The sequence below is a fragment of the Telopea speciosissima genome, chromosome 11, assembly GCF_018873765.1.
Source record: "Telopea speciosissima isolate NSW1024214 ecotype Mountain lineage chromosome 11, Tspe_v1, whole genome shotgun sequence".
Taxonomy (NCBI): domain Eukaryota; kingdom Viridiplantae; phylum Streptophyta; class Magnoliopsida; order Proteales; family Proteaceae; genus Telopea; species Telopea speciosissima.
In genome coordinates, this window is record NC_057926.1 from 35,532,914 (window position 1) to 35,547,291 (window position 14,378).

At 42.2% G+C, this 14,378-nt stretch overlaps 3 protein-coding genes across 3 annotated transcripts; 2 read left to right on the forward strand and 1 right to left on the reverse strand.

Moving 5' to 3' along the window:
• Positions 1-4,728: 4,728 nt before the first annotated feature.
• Positions 4,729-5,247, reverse strand: LOC122645018 (uncharacterized mitochondrial protein AtMg00810-like). The gene has a single exon (XM_043838372.1). It carries the CDS (start codon positions 5,245-5,247, stop codon positions 4,729-4,731), a length of 519 nt encoding a protein of 172 aa, XP_043694307.1.
• A 5,099-nt stretch (positions 5,248-10,346) lies between these two features.
• On the forward strand, positions 10,347-11,262 carry LOC122645019 (probable aquaporin TIP3-2). The gene is made up of 3 exons (XM_043838373.1): positions 10,347-10,449; positions 10,532-10,782; positions 10,872-11,262. The coding sequence occupies exons 1-3, from the start codon at positions 10,347-10,349 to the stop codon at positions 11,253-11,255; spliced, it is 738 nt and encodes a 245-aa protein (XP_043694308.1). The 3' UTR covers positions 11,256-11,262.
• Positions 11,263-12,046: 784 nt separating this feature from the next.
• LOC122645020 (disease resistance protein RUN1-like) lies at positions 12,047-13,450 on the forward strand. The gene is made up of 4 exons (XM_043838374.1): positions 12,047-12,309; positions 12,409-12,552; positions 12,669-12,783; positions 12,908-13,450. The coding sequence occupies exons 1-4, from the start codon at positions 12,047-12,049 to the stop codon at positions 13,448-13,450; spliced, it is 1,065 nt and encodes a 354-aa protein (XP_043694309.1).
• The last annotated feature ends 928 nt before the right edge of the window (positions 13,451-14,378 follow it).

The following is a 14,378-nucleotide window of genomic DNA, read 5'->3' on the forward strand; positions in this document are numbered from 1 at the left end:
CAACACAGTGTCGTAGTGTGGAGCACCCTAAGCAAACCTCTAGCAGCCTTTCATAAATTACGTTCTGGAAAAAACCGGGGCCACCACCACAGCCTATCCAAATCTTCTTAGGCAATTCTGAGAGCAGGTCCACCTCCACGCAGGCCCTTGCCCAAAAGTGCGCAAACATGCCGTAGTTGCACCATCTATTTTCAAAACCTTCCACATAGCACCTATGATCTACACAAAGTAATTGCTGTGATATAGATTGATCGGTAAGTTGGGGAAGGAGACCCAGACTGGTACAATAGATGGCTCAACACCTGGCTTAAAGAAACGCATCCACTTAAAAAACTGGAATGGAAAGCCTTTAATCGATGTCTGTTCCTTGAGCCAAACTCTGGTGTAATCCACTTGGTTTGAAAATCTGAGAAGCAGATGCCTTGGGTCCAGCGTGGAAACCTGAACATCTGTAGAGAGATGGAAGCCTGAAAGAATCACCCATCTAACCTCGAACAAAGAGGGCCTCCCATATGAGCACTTCGCCACCAGTGCCAATCGGAGAGGCTCTTCAGACTTATTGATCTCCTCATCCATGAAAAAGATTGCCGGTGCTCCCAAGTGATGGGAAGTGGGCTTCACTGCGATCGGGGGTGCTCCCAATTGAGTATCCTTTGCCACTATCGAAGTAAAAGAGAGAGCAGGGGCGGATTGGCCATGAAACCTAAGAGAAAACCCTAGAGAATTGGGTGCTAACGTGCACCTGCAGAGTCCTCCAAATTCCCCAGAAGTGAAGTTTCTGAGTTATCTGCATGAGGTCACTTATTTGAAGGCATGCATGGAAGTTTATTGCAAAACCAGTGGTTAAGAGATTAATTTGAAGAATTCATGTCTCACTTTCAATCCTAATACTCTAGAAAGGTTCAAAAGGTGGTTTTCCAGTATTCTGAAGATCCTGCACAACAATAGCCCTTCCAAATACATGGGTTTGCCATCGATTTTTGGAGTTTCAAAGGCCTTTAAAGGATGTGAGTGTGAAAACCAATAAAAGAGTTCAAGGTGGGAGCACCTTTTACTCTCATAGGCTGGTAGAGAAGTTCTCATCAAATCTGTAGCGCGCTCCATGTCCACTTATGCCGCATCTCATTTTTCTCTACCCTCTTCTCACCATAATGCCATTAGGGAGACGGTTTCGAACTTCTTTTGGGCTCAACAGAATGAAGAACATAAGTTGCATTGGATCTTTTGGATCCACCTTTGTCATTCCAAAGAGAAAGGATGTTTAGGATATCAGGATCCTCTACTTCATAATAAGGCTCTTCTTGCCAAGGTGGCGTGGAGACTTTGGGAGAACCAAGATTCCTTTTGGGCTAAGATCATCAAGGCTATCTACTTTCCCTGGCATGATTTTCTAATTGCAAAGGTTGGAAACAAATTCTCTTAGGCTTGGAGGAGTGTGTTTGTGGGTAAAAGTGTCCTTACTAGTGGTCTCATTTGGCAAGTGGGTATAGGCTTGGACGTCGACATTTAGAATCACCAATGGATTCCCTCTCTCCCAGATTTCAAGATTCAGGGGCCCAAGCTTACAAATTATAGAGTTAATAGGGTCGCTGAGTTAATTGATCATGGGAATCGTGTGTGGAGGATGGAGGTTTTAGACCAACTTTTCTCTCAAGAAGAGAAGGACGCTATTACGGGGATCAAACTCAGCCTCTTTCCTAGGAAAGACCGTTTATTATGGGGAGGATCTAGAAATGATGTATTTTCTGTCAAGAGCGCCTATCATCTTCTGTCCAATCTGAGAGATCAGCAGGTATCCCTTCATGCTTCCACATCTCACAAACATGCCTGGGAAGATATCCAATCTTTTGTTTAGAAGCGTATCTGGCACTATAAAACACTCCCAAAGATCAAGTCTTTTTTATGGAAGTTATGTGCTCAAGGCTTGGCTTCGGGGGAAAATATTCTTAAATGTTGGTTGCCGATTGACCCAAGCTGCAAATGATGTGGTAAAGCAATGGAATCAAGTGATCACTTTCTATTGGAATGACCCTTCGCAAAGGCTACATGGTTCAACCACGATTTATTCTTCATTGTTCCTTCTGTTGACTCTCCCAGCGTGTCTCATCTCCTCTCCATATGGGATCAATTTAATTTCCCTTCTAAGAGGAAAGGTTCCTTTGTCTGCTGGCAACTTTGGCTTGCAAGAAATGACCTTATATTCAACCAAAAGAACTAGACTTTCGTTGAAGTGTTTTCCAAGTCTCAACATCTGTTTCAAGAATTCAGGTCAGGATTTGCCTTATCTACCCAAAGGGATGTGCCGGGTTTCTCTTTACATATGGGTTGTGGGGTCTTATATGGTTCTGGGATTTGCCTTATCTACCCAAAGGGATGTGCCGGGCTTCTCTTTACCCCCCAAATAAATAAATAAAAAAAAAAAAAAAACTCTTTTCATGGACAACCCTTGGATCTTGCTTTTTCTTTACATACAAGGTAGGTAGAAGTACTCGATTACATGTCAAGAAAGTCAGCATTTGATATGATTCATTGAGTGTAGACCTCCTAAGTCATCAAGGATTGGTGTTGTATGGTTGGATTACATTGGAATGGTTATAGATAGAAATTACTAAAGTTATATTAAATAGCTTCATGGACCACACACTATAGCATTCAACCTCTGCAACACTAAGGTCAGATACCAAGAGTGAATTCAGCAAGATGGTCTTATGTATTTTTGTTAGATGGTAAGTTTGCTTTGCTTGCTACAGGGAGTTTTAATTTGTCTTGTCATATGGAACCAGAATTAGTTAGTATCCAGATAGGTCTCCAGCATGCGTCTAGTCTAGGGGTGAAGGTGACAGAAGTGTGGTGCTCCAATCAACGGGTTGTCGAGTCTCTTCCAACTCCGACACATACTCCTTGGCCTTGGCCACTTCTCAAGGAATTTGTGTATATAAATACCATAGGGCAAGACATTACATTTAGTACTAAGGGGGAATATATATATATATATATATATATTTATTTGTTTATTTATAGAGAGCTGCGGTTTTTATTAACTATGGCTAAATATTGGTATACGACCACGGTTTTTATTAACGCAGAATGAGTGGTTAATTGACCAATCATATGCAAACACGTATATATGTATATAGGGCCACGGTCATAGAAGCCGCAGCTAGTAGTGAAATTTCAAGATTCAAAATTCCAGTCGGAGTTTTTTATTGCCGCTCTCATCCCCCGCCTCTTCTCCTTACTTTATTATTAAAGGGAAAAAGTTCTCTGTCCGGGAGTATGGCCTATGCCAGCACTCCCATGAGTCTATCTCTCTCCTCCCCATGTGAAAAGATAACTCTGTCCCCTTGTTTTAATGAGGAGAGAGATAGACACATGGGAATGCTGGCGCAGGCCACACTCCTGTACAGAAAATTGCTTCCCATTATTAAATTAGACTTTAACAAACGCATGAAAAAAAAAAAGAAGAAGCAAACAAAGGAACAAGTAGAAGAAGAAGAAAAAGAAGACACAATAAGGTAAATTTGAGTTTTTTGTGTTTTAAAGTTCCTAACCTTTGTCTCTTTCAACCTCTGTTACTTTTTTTGTTTTCCCACTTTCTAACCTTATGTCTCTTTCTCATTGTAGAGACAAGATGGGCGGTGGTGGGTGGGCATGGGTACAGGAGAAGGTGTGGGGAGGTGGTGGTTTGCAGAGGTGGTAAAAGGAAAAAGTAACAGAGTTGGTGGATCAAATGAGGGTACCAGTGGTTCTTGGATGCAGCAGGGCGATGGTGTGAAGGGGCAACGGTGGAGTAACGATGGTTTGAGGATGCAGCAGAGCGGTGGTGTGAAGGGGTAAAGGTGGGCTATTGGTGGTTTGAGGATGCAGCAGGGCGGTGATGTGAAGGGGTAGGGGTGGGCTACCAGTGGTTTGAGGATACAGCAGGGCAAGGGTGTTATACAGGGTCAGGGTAGTAGCAGGGGCGTGGGTGGGGTTGGAGGCAGGGGAGTAGTGTAAAGGGGTGGGGGTACAGCAGGATCGTGGTGGGGGTAGGGGCAGGGGAGTATTGTGGTGTTGCAATTGGATTTGTATTCATAAGATTCAATAAGTTACAGGAGTGATATATATATTGTACAAGGTAACCCATTAGGGTTAGAATTCTATGGAAGATACACATGTGATAATAAAGGAAGGTGATATATTCCACATATGATAATGATGGAAGGTTCTTATTATCGCATGTGGTGAATATTGTGAAGAGATATATTCACATATGGAAATCGGAGATACCCAATATAGCGCATTACTGGAATGGTAACGACTATATTGGTCAATACACCCCCTCAAGATGAAGATTTCGAGCAGTGGATCTTTAGCTTGTCTCTCATGAACTGGAACCGTGCTTTGGGTAGCACCTTAGTCAAACCGTCGGCTATTTGGTTTGTTGTTGAGATGAACTGGACCTGGAGTTGTTCACGAACAAAGTGGAAATTTATCTCCACATGCTTTGTGCGAGCATGGAAGACAAGGTTTGCCGACAAATAGGTTGCTCCTATATTGTCACACTAGAGGATGGGCGTGGCCTTTTGGGGAAGACCAAGTTCTCTAAATAATGACTGGAGCTAGATCAGTTCGGCTGCAGCATCTGCAAGAACCTTGTATTCTGACTCGGTTGAGGATCGAGACCCTATTTGGGCCAAGAAAAATCGTATAAGCCCCTGTGGAGCATCTATAACTGGTGCTACCAGTCTAGTCAGCATTGGAAAAGGCCTGTAGTGTCAATGAGGATGACCGCTCAAAGTAAAGACCTGACTTGGATGTGCCCTTGAGATACTGTAGAATCCGTTTGACTAGACTCCAATCATCATCGGTGGGAGCATGCATTGTCTGACAAGCCTTATTAACCACGAAGGTCACATTCGGACGGGTTAATGTAATGTACTGAAGGGCTCCCACAATCAAACGATAATGACTGGGGTTGGCAAACGCTGCACCCCCTGACTGGGATGGCTTTGAGCTTGTTCCAATTGGTGTTAAAACTGGTTTATAATCTGACATCCCAGCTCGCTGTAACAGATCATTGATGTACCTGGATTGAGTAAGGAGTAAGCCATTACGGTGAGCTGTGGCTTTGACGCCTAGGAAAAAATGCAACGGCTCGAGATCCTTGATGGAAAATTCGACAGCCAGGCTTGAGAGTAATTCCTGAACCTGTGAAGTAGAGTTCCCTTTGACCAAAATATCATCCACATAGATTAGTACATACATCACAGACCGACCCCGATGAAAGGTAAACAGTGGCGTATCAGTTTTGGAAGCAGTGAACCCAAGACCCAACAGAAAAGTGCTCAATCATTGAAACCAAGCCCTTAGGGCTTGTTTAAGGCCATACAAAGAGCGATGAAGCGGATAAACATGATTGGATTTGGTTTTATCTTCAAATCCAGGTGGTTGCACCATATAAACTTCCTCAATCAGTTCACCATGGAAAAACGCATTCTGTACATCCAACTGTCGGATAGGCCACCCATTGGACACAACAAAGCCAATGAACATCCTGATTGTGGGTTGTTTGATGACAGGACTAAAGGTCTCACTATAGTCAACACCCTCTTGCTGATGGAATCCTTTTGGAACCAAACACACTTTATAGCGTTCCAAGGATCTGTCTGCCTTACGCTTCACATGATACACCCATTTGCACCCTACAAGATTCATGGTTGGTGTATAAGGGACCAAGGACCATGTGTCATTGTGAATAAGCACATTAAATTCATCCGCCATCGTTGTCTACCATTCTTGAAATTTCACAGCTTGAGAAAACCAAGTAGGGTCAGTGGGGGGGGGGGGGAGATGGGGAGAAGCAGCCAATGCAGTGGCACGATGGTTGGGTATCGGTTGGGTGGTCCTAGAGAGGTCCTCAAGGGTATGGGTGCATGGTGGAGGAGATGAATGGGACCCGGATGGAGCAGGCTGTAGCGGTGATGGGGACGAGGATAATGGTGGTGAAGGGGAGGGGGGTAGTGATGGCAGCCCCGCAGGTGGTGGTGTAACGGGTAAATGGTTTAATTGGGTAGGAATGGGCACTATAACAGGTTGGGAAGCCACGGTAGGAGCACTAGCCCAAGGGGTGGTCAAGAGAGGAAGGCATGGTGGTGAAGGAGGAGACGAGGTCGTAAATGGGAAGGCATCTTCAGAGAATCGGACATGGCGAACATACCTGATCTGATTTGTGGATCGATCAAGACAACGATATGCTAAGTGATTTGGACTGTAGCCCAAAAATACACAGGGGGCAGACTGAAAGTCCATTTTGTGGGTGTTGTATGGCCGGATATAGGAGAAACACAGGCACCCAAACACCCTCAAGAATGAATAGTTTGGTTGGCGATGGAAATGGAGCTGATAAGGTGACACATCATTGGAAACGTGTGAAGGCAACTTGTTGATTAAAAAGACAGCAGACTCAAAAGCATAATGCCAATAAGTACGAGGAATAGAACAATGAGCAAGCAAAGAGAGTCCAGTCTCAACAATGTGATAATGGCGACATTCCACCGACGTTCCACCGCGCCTTGCTGCTAATGGGTATGAGCGGCAGAGACAGGGTGGGAAATCCCAATGTTTGTAAAATAAGAGGAAAGAGAGCGAAATTCCCCTCCCCAATCAGTTTGGACCGATTTAATTTTCCTTGAAAACTACCTTTCAACCAATTTTTACAAATCCTTAAACAAAGAAAAGACATCAGACTTTCGAATCATAGGATAGAACCATATAAACTTAGAATAATCGTCCACAAAGATTACAAAGTAACGATGACCAGTAGGGGAAGGGGAGGGGGATGGACCCCAAACATCACTATGAACTAGTTCTAAAAGAAATAAAATACGAGAAAAAGTCTCTGGTAAAGACTGACAACAAGATTTTCCAAGCTGACAGGCAGAACACAACAAACTCAGCTTGGTTAATTGACATGGTAGATTAAATTCACGAACAAGATGACGCAGTAATTAAGAATGAGGGTGTCCAAGGCGACAATGCTAGCCATCAAGGGATGTGTGTGTGGCCATCAATGCAGCAGGAGAGGAAGACAAGGGTAGAGGCATTGTGTAGAGACCTCCACTACTCGGACCTCATAGAATGGTGGACTTGGTTCTCCGATCCTTCACAAAGAAACAAGAAGGGTGAAACTCAAAATAAACGTCATTATCAGTAGCAAAAAGATGAATAGAAAGTAATGGTTTAGTGATGGAAGGAACATGAAGAACGTCAGATAAAAGTAATTGATGATGGGAAGAAGGAGAAGTGATAGTACCATAACCAACATGGGAAATAGGAATGCCCTTACCGTTCCCAACCTATAAAGTATCCAAACCTGTATATGGGTCATATGAAGACATCGATTGTAGGTCTGGGGTCACATGGTGAGTTGCTCCGATATCCTGGTACCAAGTGAGATGGGATGCAAGTGGGTAAGATGGAGTGGGAAGTAATGGCGGTTGGGAAGGGGATGGGTATTGCATGTAATTGGCTGATGGGGTAGATGGTGGTTGGTACTGGAAGGGGGGTTGGGGACGGTAGGCTTGCTGATTGGGGTTTCTAGGCTTGGAATAGTACTGGGCCGTGTCATGTGTGTCACGGTTACACTAGTGACACCACTGCCAATTGCCATAAGACCTCGTGCCACCACGGCTGAAGCTCCCGCGACCCCCACGACCATGGTTTTGTGACCCACCCCCACGATTGGAACGTGAGTCCTGGGTGGGTGAAGTGCGTTGAACATTGTTGGCAGACGACAAAGATGCAGACTTTGGAGAGTCAGTGATGGACAGATTGGTCAGCCTTGATCCTTGGAGAAACTCGTGACTTAATAACATGGCGTGTAAATCATCATATGTGATTGGTGTGGTACGGGCAAGAAGCGAAGAAACAATATCAGAAAATTTTGTCTTCAGACCACGAAAGACATCCATGTTGAATGCACTGGGTCAAAGGGGCTGCCCAGCCACACTCAACTCTTCAGAGATGGATTTGGCATGACTGAGAAAGGCCGAGATAGATTCATCTGCCTGCTGTTGTAGATCCTGCATAGCCATGGTCAGGGACATGAGCCGACTCTCAGAACGTGAAGAGTAGGCGGTGTGAAGGGAGTCCTAGATTTCCTTACTGGTGCGCTTGTCTAGAACTTGTGGAAACACCTCTTCAGAGAGAGATGCGATGAGAAGACTGCGTATCAAGGAATCTTGGCAGCACCATTGAAGAGCACCATCAGAGTCCGTTGGACATGCGTGAGATCCATCCACATAGTCAAATAGTCCTTGGCCATCAAGGAATGGTTCAAGTTGGGTGCGCCAGAAGAGATAATTCTTCGAAGTTAATTTCGTAGAGATGTAGTGATGCACATGATGAAGAGAGGGCGCACCAATGTTGGTGGGAGAAATAACAGGTAAAGTGTTGGCAGAGGAGGTCTCATCAATGGTGCCATTGTCTGGCATGGTTGAAGAAATGTACAGAGCAAAGAACGATCAGAGGAGAAAAAAAAAAGGAACGCTCGTGTGAGCTTATTTGGCTTTGATTACTATATTGTGGTGTTGCAATTGGATTTGTATTCATAAGATTCAATAAGTTACAAGAGTGATATATGTATATATATATATATATTGTACAAGGTAACCCATTAGGGTTGGAATTCTATGGAAGATACACATGTGATAATAAAGGAAGGTGATATATTCCACATACGATAATGATGGACGGTTCTTATTATCGCATGTGGTGAATATTGTGAAGAGATATATTCACATATGGAAACCGGAGATACCCAATATGGCACATTACCGGAATGGTAACGGTTATATTAGTCAATAGGGAGTAGTGTTCTGACAATGCCGGGAATTACCTCCACCATCGGAGCCGGTAGGGGTGGGTTATTCCAGGTTTTTTTTTTAATTAAAACACTTACATTTAGCTGCATGCGCGGATTTTTAACCGCGGTCAAAGACAGTTTTTCAAATACCACGGTACATTTCACCGCGGATTTGCCGCAGTTTTAAAACCGTGGTTATTTGACCTTCACCCATAGTTTTAGGACCTATTGCCATGGAAAAACCACAGCTAAAAAGTCAATATTTTGTTGTGTTGCACCCAGATGCGATCAAAGAGAACATGCGCCCTTCGTTTATTAAGTTACGTAATGGCCACTTCTTCCAGTGCACTGATCCATTACAGCTTTAATCATTGATTTAAGTGTGGATCCCATGCATACTCGTCGGTCTAGCAGAGGCTAGGGCAGTCCTCCGATTCAGATTATTGGAATCCTTATAGCCTTTTCATGCGTACAACACGTTGTGAGTATCTTTCAAAGATATTAATTTTTTTTTCTCTTCCCTACCCTACCCTACCCTACCATTATCCATAGGGTAGGTCTACCTAAGTTTTCTTTTGTGTCTTTCTTAGAAAGACTTGGGGAGAGTTGATGATTGACAACATGAGAATAATCTTTCTCTCAGTTACTTTCCTGGAAGATATGAAGAATTATTGGATTTGGATCCTTTGTGCCTTTCTTAGAGAGACTTGGGGAGAGTTGACGATTGACTACGTGAGAATAATCTTTCTCTCAGTTATTTTCCCGTAAAATATGAAGAATTATTGGATTTGGACCCTCTATGGCCTAGTTGCCCGTCTTGCCTGTGGCCGTCCTGTCTGTGCTGTGCAGACACAGGGCCGCTGATAAAGACCACCTTATCTTTGCCCGAGTGGGGGAATTGAGAATTATTCTCCTATGAGAAACGAACCAGAAAATATGGGTAAAAATGTTATATTTGCTGGAGTTTTTGGCCGATCTCAACCCATCCGATTTAATCCAGCCGATACCGAGATGACGGACCTTTACTCAATAGACACACAGGTTCTCCACGAAAAAGTCAAAAAGTAGAAAGTAAAATAATGATTCCATGTCTTCCACTCAGCCTACAAAGCCATGCGTTTTCACATGGGATTGAATTATAAGGTATTTCTAGATTTTCTTTTAGGGTTTTTGTGAAATGCCCCCCTTGAAATTATCCATTTGTCCAAATGCCCCCTTGAAATTTTTTTAATCCTAAATTCCTCCTTATTTTCAACAAATTATAGCATTTTGGTCCAGTCCGTTGATTCGGGATGTTGGATGTTAGTTTTAGAGAGTGTAATGATCAAAATGCCCTTGTGACCAAAACCAACAAAAATTAAAAAATAAAGTGATCAAATTGCCCTCATCTTCCCCAAATGGTTGATGGTTTAAAACTGAAAATCAAACCCTAAACCATTTAGAGAAGATGAATCCTAAAATCAAACCCTACCCATCAATCCAATCGTAATTTCTTCTGCAAATGGAAAGATTGAAAAGAGATGGGATCGAATCCAACATCTATTTTTCCAATTGTAATTTCTTCATTTTCGTCTTGGCTGGGGAATGCTCGGTCCTTGCTCCTGGTATCTCTCTCTCTCTCTGGTCCCCTGTATTCATATATGCACGTACCCCTTAATTAAATCCCTAACTCTTTTTTGGGTGCAGGTAAGCTCTACAGGGACTCAGAGATTACGGCCTCTGGTCAGGTAGCTGTGGCCGTGGCCCATGCGTTGGCTTTATTTGTGGCCGTAGCAGTTGGATTCAACATTTCAGGAGGACATGTTAACCCAGCTGTTACATTCAGTGCATTCGTGGGTGGTCGAATCACTTTGATCCGAGCTTTCTTTTACTGGATAGCTCAACTATTGGGTTGTATTGTGGCATCTCTCTTGCTCAGGGTCTGCACAAATGGCATGGTAAGAAAGTGAAGAAATTGTTAAATTTGCTCACTCAGGCAATTGATCGATCATTTAACTAATGTCAATCTAATGGTGGGTTTTTGTAGAGACCGGTTGGGTTTTCTGTGGCGTATGGGGTTAGCGAAGTGAGTGCACTTTTGCTGGAGATAGTGATGACATTTAGATTGGTCTACACAGTGTGTGCAACTGCTTTGGATCCAAAGAGAGGTAGCCTTGGGACAACCGCACCACTGGCTATAGGGCTTATCGTGGGTGCAAATATCCTTGCCGGAGGACCCTTTGATGGTGCATCGATGAACCCAGCTCGAGCTTTTGGGCGGTCTCTGGTTGGGTGGAGATGGAAGAACCAGTGGATCTATTGGGTGGGACCTTTCATTGGGGCAGGAATTGCAGGTCTAATCTATGAGTACTTGGTAATTCCAACAGAAACGCCACATACTCACCAAACCTTGGCCCCAGAAGATTACTAGCTTAAGGATCTCTTCCCTATGTTTGCATGTCTCTGTTTTTCATCTGCATATTGTATGAACCCTAAAATCAAACCGTATAATCACCCATCAAAAATAGATGTTGGATTCAATCCCATCTTTCTTCGATTTTTCGATTTGGATTGATGGGTGACTATAGGTTTTGATTTTAGGGTTCATCTTCCCAAATGGTTTAGGGTTTCAGTTTCAGTTTCAAACCCTAAATCATTTGGGGAAGATGAGGGCAATTTGGTCATTTTATTTTTTAATTTTTGTTGGTTTTCGTCACAAGGGCATTTTGATCATTACACTCCCTAAAACTAACGTATAACGTCTCAAATTAACGGATTGGATCAAAATACTACAATTTATTGAAAATAAAGGGGAGTTTAGGATTAAAAAAGTTTCAAGAGGGCATTTGGACAAACGGGCATTTTCAGGGGGGCATTTGATAAAAACCCTTTTTGGATCAAAATACTACAATTTGTTGAAAATAAAGGGGATTTTAAGATTAAAAAAGTTTCAAGGGGGCATTTGGACAAACGGGCATTTTCAGGGGGGCATTTGACAAAAGCCCTTTTTTGTAAGCGGAAGCATCATCCACTTGGACTTGGTAATGAGGAGGCATCACAATTCTCATTATTCAGAATTCCCGAAGTGGACCTCTCCTATTGATCTCCTTTTTACCATCTCCGACTGTTTACTTACTTATTGTTTTGCTCTCTCTCTCCGTCGGTAATAGAAAATCATATCATTCATCTGATCTTGTGCTTAATTTGTCCATGGCCGCCAAGATGACCTATGGAGTTGCTTCTTCTTTTTCTTCTTCCTCCCGTCAGTGGAAGTATGATGTCTTTTTGAGTTTTTGCGGTCAGGACACTCGCACCCACTTCATCGATTACCTCTTTAACTGGTTGCATCGGGATGGGATTCACACCTTCAGAGACGACAAAAAGCTAAACAGAGGAGAGAATATATCTTCAGAACTGATGGAAGCAATAGAAGGTTCTAGGATTGCAATTATCGTCTTCTCTAAGAATTATGCTTCTTCCACCTGGTGCCTTGATGAGCTCATGAAGATAATCGAATGCAAAAAAGATGGGCGATTAGAAAAGGTTCTGCTTGTTTTCTTCTAGGTGGAACCATCGGATGTCAGGCATCAGCGCAACACTTATGAGAAGGCATTTAAGGAACACGAAGAGAGTTTCAAGAATGAGATGGAGAAGGTGAACAGGTGGAGGGTTGCTCTCAAAGAAGCAGTGGATTTGTCAGGGTGGGATCAAGAAAAGATTGCAAATGGGTAAGTGCTGATCTTATTAATCAAATACTTAAATGGGCAGAATTCTTGATTCGGTAATTAAAGTTTTTTTCTTTTTTTTTTTTGTTGGTCTTTGGTTGTTTGTATTAAATGGTCAGGCATGAGGCCGAGCTTATAAAAGAAATCGGTGAAGAAGTGTTGGCAATTGTGAAGCCCAAATACTTGGAAGTTGAAGAGCATCCAATTGCGTTAAAGTCCCACATTAACTGCATAGTTTGTTTGCTAAATGATTGCGAATAGGGTGTTGGTCGCATCATTGGGATATATGGACTTGGTGGAATAGGTAAGACAACTATAGCGAATGCCGTTTTTAATGTCATGCTTAGAAATTTTGAAGGTAGTGTCTTTCTTGCTAATGTTAGAGAGGGCTCAAAACACAAAGGGTTTAACTTTCTTACAAGAACAGCTTCTCTCTGGTGTCTTGAAGAGAAATGAAGAGAGAAGAATTTACCATGAGGACGAAGGCATCATTATTATCAAAGAACGTCTATCATGTAAAAGAGTTCTTGTTGTTCTTGACGATGTGGAAGAAACGAATCAATTCTATAAATTAGTGGGAGGGCATAATTGTTTTGGTCCGGGAAGTCGAATCATCCTAACAACTAGAAATAAACCTTTGCTAGATAGCCTGGATGTGAATGAAAAACATCAATATAGAGTGGAGACAATGAATCAAAATGAATCCCTTCAACTTTTCAGTCTCCATGCCTTTCGTCAAAATCATCCATTAGAAGATTATCAGCAGCTCTCAAATGAGGTAATACATTATGCTGAGGGCCTTCCATTAGCTCTTGTGGTTTTGGGTTCTCTTTTATGCAACAGAAAAAAAGTAATGTGGGAAAGGGAATTGAAGAATTTAAGAAAGATACCCAATAACTAGATTTTTGATATACTTGAAATAAGTTATAATGCATTACATGAAGATGATCGGACCATATTTCTTGATATATCATGCTTTTTCACTGGATGGAACAAAAATGATGTAATTAAAATTTTCGATGTTTGTGATCTGGGCGGAGAAGCTGGAATTGAAATTCTCAAATAGATGTCTTTGGTAACATTTGATAAATACAATTGCTTATGTATGCATGATCTCATTCGAGACATGGGAAGAGAAATTGTTTGCAAACAGTCTCCTAGGAAGTGTGGAGGTCGTAGTAGATTGTGGGATAACGCCGATGCCATTGATGTATTCATAAACTTCAATGTAAGTATAATTAGTATCACGAGTTAATCAACAATACAATATTGTCCTTTTGTTTAGCATTTTCCTTTTCTTATTAATTTCTCTCTTTTATCAGGGAACTGATGTAGTTGAAGTCCTTCGATTAGACTTGACTCGATATAATGTGAAAGAGTCGGGCATGTTGAACACTTTAGGATTTTTGAAAATGCCTAATCTAAGATTACTTGATGTTCAATGTCTTCTAGGAATACATAGTGCAACATTTTCCATTGATTCAGACTGGAAACATTCTTTTCAGGAGGGGAATTTTTGTTTTAGAAACTTACTTTGGGTGAGTTGGAAGGGGAATCCCTTCCAATTTATACCAAATTATTTTCATTTGGGGAAGCTTGTTATTCTTCACATGCCAGAGAGCAACCTCTAAGAAGTTTGGAAGGGAACTAAGGTATGCCATAATTATTTTGAGTTTTCCAATATTTGTTTCAATTTTTATGATACGTAATTTGTGAAAACTAATTTTCCCCTTTCTTCTAGCATCTCTCAAAGTTGAAAGAAATCGATCTCAGTGCTTCTCCCTACTTAACCCATACACCGCACTTCTCAGGGCTCCCGAATCTTGACA